This window comes from Vigna radiata, unplaced genomic scaffold (assembly GCF_000741045.1).
Source record: "Vigna radiata var. radiata cultivar VC1973A unplaced genomic scaffold, Vradiata_ver6 scaffold_465, whole genome shotgun sequence".
NCBI classification, from domain to species: Eukaryota; Viridiplantae; Streptophyta; class Magnoliopsida; order Fabales; family Fabaceae; genus Vigna; species Vigna radiata.
In genome coordinates, this window is record NW_014543987.1 from 6858 (window position 1) to 13053 (window position 6196).

At 35.5% G+C, this 6196-nt stretch overlaps 1 protein-coding gene across 2 annotated transcripts; it reads right to left on the bottom strand.

Moving 5' to 3' along the window:
* Positions 1-1161: 1161 nt before the first annotated feature.
* LOC106755216 (growth-regulating factor 9) lies at positions 1162-5839 on the bottom strand. Of its 2 annotated transcripts, none has more exons than XM_022778190.1 (4): positions 5338-5839; positions 4260-5096; positions 3244-3864; positions 1162-1789 (listed from the first exon to the last, which is right to left on the bottom strand). In XM_022778190.1, the coding sequence occupies exons 2-4, from the start codon at positions 4477-4479 to the stop codon at positions 1368-1370; spliced, it is 1263 nt and encodes a 420-aa protein (XP_022633911.1). In that variant the 5' UTR covers positions 4480-5096; positions 5338-5839; the 3' UTR covers positions 1162-1367. The 2 variants fall into 2 exon arrangements, with proteins under 2 accessions (XP_022633911.1, XP_014492815.1); XM_014637329.2 differs by having other exon boundaries at positions 5318-5839.
* Between the last annotated feature and the right edge of the window lie 357 nt (positions 5840-6196).

Below are 6196 nucleotides of genomic sequence, written 5' to 3' on the forward strand. Positions count from 1 at the left end.
CTTTTTCCCTTTACACAAAGTGTTTCTTTTTCCTTTCTCTGTTGGTATGGGATACATGATGTAAGATTACAACCTAGAATTGAAAGAATTGTACTCCTAGGGAATTCTTCTATATCAATTTCTTTAATTCCCTTATGTCTCTTTTTTATCACGAATTGTACTCCTAGGGAATTCTTCTATATCAATTTCTTTAATTCCCTTATGTCCCTTTTTTATCACTGAATCAACTTCTACAGGCGTTTAGAANAAACTTTGACCACATAAAAACCAGTAAAATCATTTTTTACCTTTGAGATTTGGGAAGAGTAACATAAAATGACAAAGTTTATATTCATTTTACACACATTAATAAATATAAAATGATTATAAAAGAGTAAACTTTTTCAGTTTTTAAAAAATATCTCTGATTCAAATTGCTACCACCATCTTCAATTGGGTTGAGATAAGAGAAAAAATGTTGGAATGATGACAGAGAAAATGTTGAGATGAGAGAGAAAATATCTCTGATGACAAAGGGTTTCTGATTTTTTTTTTCAATTGGGACAACAGTAGGAATGATAGAGAAAATGTTGGAATGAGAGAGATGACAGAGAAAATGTTGGAGTGAGAGAGATGAGAGAGAAAGGGTTGAGAGGAATGAGGGAAGCGAGTAAGGGTTTGGGGGTTTCTTTTTTTTTTTTTTTTAGTTTTGAGGATGAAAATTATTTAAATATCCTTGACCTTAAAACTTGAATCCATAATAAATGAGGGTACTTTTGTCTACTATAATCCGGTACACATTGTTAAAACGTACCAACTGAAAAACAGGCGTACGCGTGTTAACAAACCCCTATATATAATAACCTATGAAAGTTGAGTAAGAGTTTATTAAGAGAGAAAAATCAAATTGTAATATAATTTCAATGAAATAAATTTTGTTATTGATATAAATCAAAGTTTATTACATTTATGTGTAATTCCCTTCTGTTCTTTCTTCATCTTCCACTTGTCGTATTTGGTGTTTCTCTCTATTGTTGTTTATCATTTGTGTGATAAACACTTATCAATAAATTTGTTTAAAGCCATTCCACAAATTTGTTTAAAAATATTAAACCCTAAAACAAACACAAATATAGTAATTAATAATAATTATGCTAATTTAGTGAACTTGATGTCAAATCCTGGGAAACAAAAAGGAGAAATTCAATTCACTAGATATCACTCTGAGGATGACATGATAAAAAATAACACAGGGTTGATCTTTTTCTTCAGGGAGATCATTGTTCACTTCACACATAATTGATCTCAAATGTTACAAGTTACTTGTTCATGAAGGATAAATAAAAAGTTGTTCATGGAGCAGGATCAAGGATGAAAAAAAGTGTCTCTCAGAAAGAAGTATAGCTACACTCTTGCAAGGTGTCACTGATGGTGGTATCAGTGTCACTGTTACTGGAGCCTTTCCCATTGCATTGTATGAAAGGAGCACTTGCTGGAACTGACATGGAAAGATTTGTACTTGGAATTGCAGAACCCTCTTTCTGCATGTCGGCTGTGGCTTGAAAGTTCGGCAACCGTGCAATGGTAACGGCAGAACTAGTTGTGGTGGTTTTAGCTGCTGCTGCTGCTGCTATTTCATGGTTTGCAAAACGCTTTTTAGCACCTCTGTGCATGTGTGTGGCACAGTACTTCTGACCAGGAAGAACAGCACTCTTGCATTGCCACTTCTTGCCGTCTGTTCTCCGACACCTGTCTGGTGCAGATTCTATGTTGGTTTTGTCAATCAGGTGAGATGGGTTGTTACCAAAAACTGAAAATGGCAGCCAAAAGAAACCAACAATGTTCTATCAGTTTTCACATGAAAGGTTTGTCCTTCTATGTTACGAATATAACATTAACACATTAAAGATCCACAACATCGTATTTCTGTTGTTTTTCAGAGTTCAGCAAATAAGTCAGGAAATTGCTGAATTTTAATATGGATAAAGAGGAAGTTACAAAATGGTTATTATGAGAAATAAGAACAATATATAGATCGTTAAATCATATTTGAATGTTTGAGATGAAAGGATAAATACACATAGTAGCCATGTGACAAATAAATGTTAAAGCTTGACAAGATCTATATTTATAATTCTCACATTCTTAAAATAGAATTGTTCTAGTAATTCATATCCCTTGGATAGGGATTGGAAAGAGTAACGATTTTCCACCACAGTCAAGGCTTGTTTGATATGGGTTAAATATGTGTTACGCTACTTTCATAGAGTGAAGGAACGAAATTTAGTTTAAGGAAGAAAAACATTTTTTTATAATACTTTGAGGACGAAATACAATTTTTTACAATAGTTTAAGAATAAAAAACATTTTTTTATAATAATAACGAAATTTAGTTTAAGGACAAAAAATATTTTTTTATAATAGTTTGAGGACAAAACATATTTAACTTATTTTTAATAATATATGTGAATGCAATCATTCATATGCTGTTTACATTCATGCTGCTATTGTAACTTCTGACAGTAAACAGTACTCGCCCTTATTCTTAAAATGGAATGCTGATATCTACAAATCTGTTAACCTTTTGCATAACTGTACTCAAGAACTAATGTCTGGTTTACATCTTCTCCCAACAAGAGATTCAAACTAGAGGAGTCAGCTTCTTTGAACTTGTATCTTAACATGATGAACACCAATATTTTCAAATAGTGTAGAAAAATGCCACAAGGGCACGCAAAAATAAGTGCATTTGTGGAACACACCTAATTCTAAGCAAAAAAAAAGGACCACTATCTATGAGGGTGTCTTATGTGCATGTAAGGTTAGGAGTAAGTTTTGGAGAAGTCCATCTAGATTCTTGACTAATTGAACATACAATTATTAGTACACTTAACGATTATGTCAACAACATGAGATTCTGAAATTAGAATGAGGCCCCACAGAAAAGGCATTACAGTAAAGAGGACAAAACATACTTGATATGATGCTATATTGCTATTGATTCTGTTTTGTGATAGTAGGGATTGGTAGGACCATGGGAGAGAGACTACTAAGAAACGTTTGAGGTACATGAGGCCTAATGATCAAGTGAAACATGACATGACAGATTCATGTCAGTGACCCCACTCCATGGAACATGTTTGATTGGCTTAGAGTTTGTTGTTCTGCAGAGTGGGGAAAGAATGGGGATGTGTCTGTTATCCTATAGCCCTACAAAATATAGTGAAAAACACAAATTATTGCAACCAACTACATCAAAATTACCTTGAAGAACACTTGTTGGGGAGAAGCTTATTCCAGTAGAGATGTTATTAGAATCACCAACAATGCTTCCTTTCCCATCACTTCTATTGCCTTTGTTACTGACACAACTCTTGGACTGGTTATCTTTCTTGCACATCTTTAGGTAACTTTTGTCATCCGGAGCAACAGATGCCACATTGCCGAGTGTTGCTGCTGCCTTAGGAGCACTGGCAGAGGCAAGGCCGGAGCCAGGGGATGCCGCAAAGGTGGAAGAAAACACCATGAAGGACCTGTTCATAGAAGAGCAATTGTCAATGCTGAGGCTCCTTGATGGAATACTGGAAGGTGTGTCACTAGGTTGCATGGCCATAATAAGGTTTGGATTTGAAATTTCAAATAGTGTCTCTGAAGCTGATTTGGTAGGTGACTTGCTACAAGGTTTTGGTGCCAAAGAAGAGTTAACTTGAGATGTTTCCACAGGCTTTCTTGAACGATTTCGACCTCTATGCATGTGCCTTTCACAGTACTTTTGACCAGGCACTACACTCTTACTGCATCTCCATTTCTTTCCATCTGTTCTTCTACACCTATGAGGTTCTGGAACCATCCTACTCCCTTGATCAAAACCAAGGAAACTGTACTCTGTAACCAAAACCAATGGACAAAACATACAAAACAAACTCATCATTATCTTACAAGTACATGAACAAACATACCCAAAAAGCATCAAAAGTTATGAAACTAAGCCTACCTTTGAACATATAAAAATTCCAAATGGATTCCTATACTAAGTAAATCCACTAGCAAGAGCATTTTGTCTAAATCTTGGCACCAAACAAAACAAAAACAAAGCCAACAATTAACTCCAAAGAAACAGGTAGTCTCTATATAGTAATTCATTCCAAAATCAGAATGTGATTCATCCTATAATAAACACAACACCACATGATAGATTTTTTAAAGGATAAAACTTTATTATAAATATGTAATATACAGAGAAGGTATGATCACTTGATCAAAGGATATGTATTACAAACCTGACATGTTGCTTGGGAATTGCACACGGTGATGAGGAGGAGGAAGTTTATAAGCTAAGTGGTTGAAGATGAAAACCTGGTGGTGAAGCTCACGCCTCTGAGCTTCAGTGATCACATGGTTTATTTCTGGTGGCGCAGAATGAGAAGCATCAACCCCAAGATGAAGTTCAACACTGTTGTAAGAGTCCTCTTTCTCTTTTTCTTTCTCTACCTTGACCATAACTGTAACTCCCGTGATTTAATAAACTAATACAACCCACTCATTTTGATCTTATTGGTCTCCATATTAGACCCAGTTTTCTGGGGAAAAAAACAATAATAAAATCCCTCTGCAACATTTCCATGGGGACCCATTCCTCTCAATAGTTATCATTCTTCATCCCATCCAACACAGATGGAGGGTACCGGCACTCAGTCATGTAGAACCCACACCATACTTTCATCAAACTTTCAAACTCAATCAAAATTTTCTTCCCCACTGTAAGACCTCTGAAATAATAGCAACAAAATCAAATCTAATTATAGACCCTATGACAAAGAAACTTATTTTCTGAATCTTCGCCCTTGCGTCATTTGGCGAGCAACATACCCATCATCTCCATTCTACTCTACTTATATACGTGCAACACAACGAGTAGGGTCTAGCCATCCAATTCTCTTCACCTATATTTCCATTCCTTAATTCTAATTCAACACAAAGCAGAACCTCTTCTTCACTTTCTCTATAGTTTTATCAAAAAAAGATTCACTTTCAGAACAACCAAGTTTAGTCTCTATATTGCATATAGTTCACCTTCAACCTTCATCTTCATTCACTCCATTTCCTTCATTTTTCACCTGCACAAAATTACCCACACAGAAATCAATTTGACAACCCCAAACACCATTATTCATCACAGCTTCACATCTCTCCCATGAACATATAGACCCCCTCTATTGAACTTTATTTGCAATTTTTAATTCAACACCAACAAAAACACTCTCAACCCCAAACATAATCATAAATCAATCCACCAGAAACCCAATAGAAACATAAAATTGAAATAGAGAAGAACAACTTTTGTTTAGAAATTGGAACCAATCGGAAAGGAAACTAGTAGTTGCACACGTGGACACCAGCAGCGGTGGAGTCAACTTCAGTCCCTAGCAGAAACGTGACTAGCAACGCAGTGGCGGTTTTCTACCAGCCCTAAAGATGTCAAAGGTCCCGGTCACCGTGACGGTGGATTTTAGCACAAACGGTGAGAAGCTCAGTTTGCTGGAGATAAGCACAACTAAGAGGATGCAGAAGAAGAATCTGAAGTTGTGATTTGAGGATGTAGAAGGAAGCCTCTTGATTCTCAAGAGGAAGAAGAACCACGACGGGTGATCGGCGATGTCCACTGTTGCGGCGAAGGAGAAAGAATGGTCAAGGCCATGGTTGGGCGAGGAAGGAGAAACGGTGAAGTAGAGGATGCAGTGATGCTGTGATGAAAATGAAATGGGGAAGACAACCCCTTTCAGGCATGGAGAAGAAGTTAAGGAAAAAGTTTTCCTTTTTGCACGTGATAAAGAAGCAAATGAGTTGGATGACATTTTTGCCCTTGTACTCTCTGGTCTCATTTCAACTAGTTTTCAAATTGATCAGAAACACTGACTAACTTAGGTACAAGGAGCATTCTCAACCGACATAATTTCAAGTTGGGAGTGACAGTTACTTTGGGAGAAAAACTATTATGAAGTAAGATTAAATTAGATATTAATTATTTTATAAATGTTAATATATGTATTTGTTTGTGATCTTTTTAACTGAAATGTTATTAATGATGAGAATGTAAATTATGTAAATGAAATTGAATTATGTATATGTAATAAATGTTTTGTGATTGATAGAACAAAGTTTTTATAAATTTTTTCATGATTTGATGAGAATGAATGACATAAAAATTATATTAATA

Excerpts from the sequence above, each read along its gene's own strand:
- LOC106755216 (XM_022778190.1), bottom strand. The coding sequence starts at position 4,479 with ATGGTCAAGGTAGAGAAAGAAAAAGAGAAAGAGGACTCTTACAACAGT. Across the intron at positions 3,865-4,259 it reads ATTCCCAAGCAACATGTCAG|AGTACAGTTTCCTTGGTTTT; the intron begins GTTTGTAATACA and ends TTTTGGTTACAG. Across the intron at positions 1,790-3,243 it reads CCCAACAAGTGTTCTTCAAG|TTTTTGGTAACAACCCATCT; the intron begins GTAATTTTGATG and ends TGCCATTTTCAG.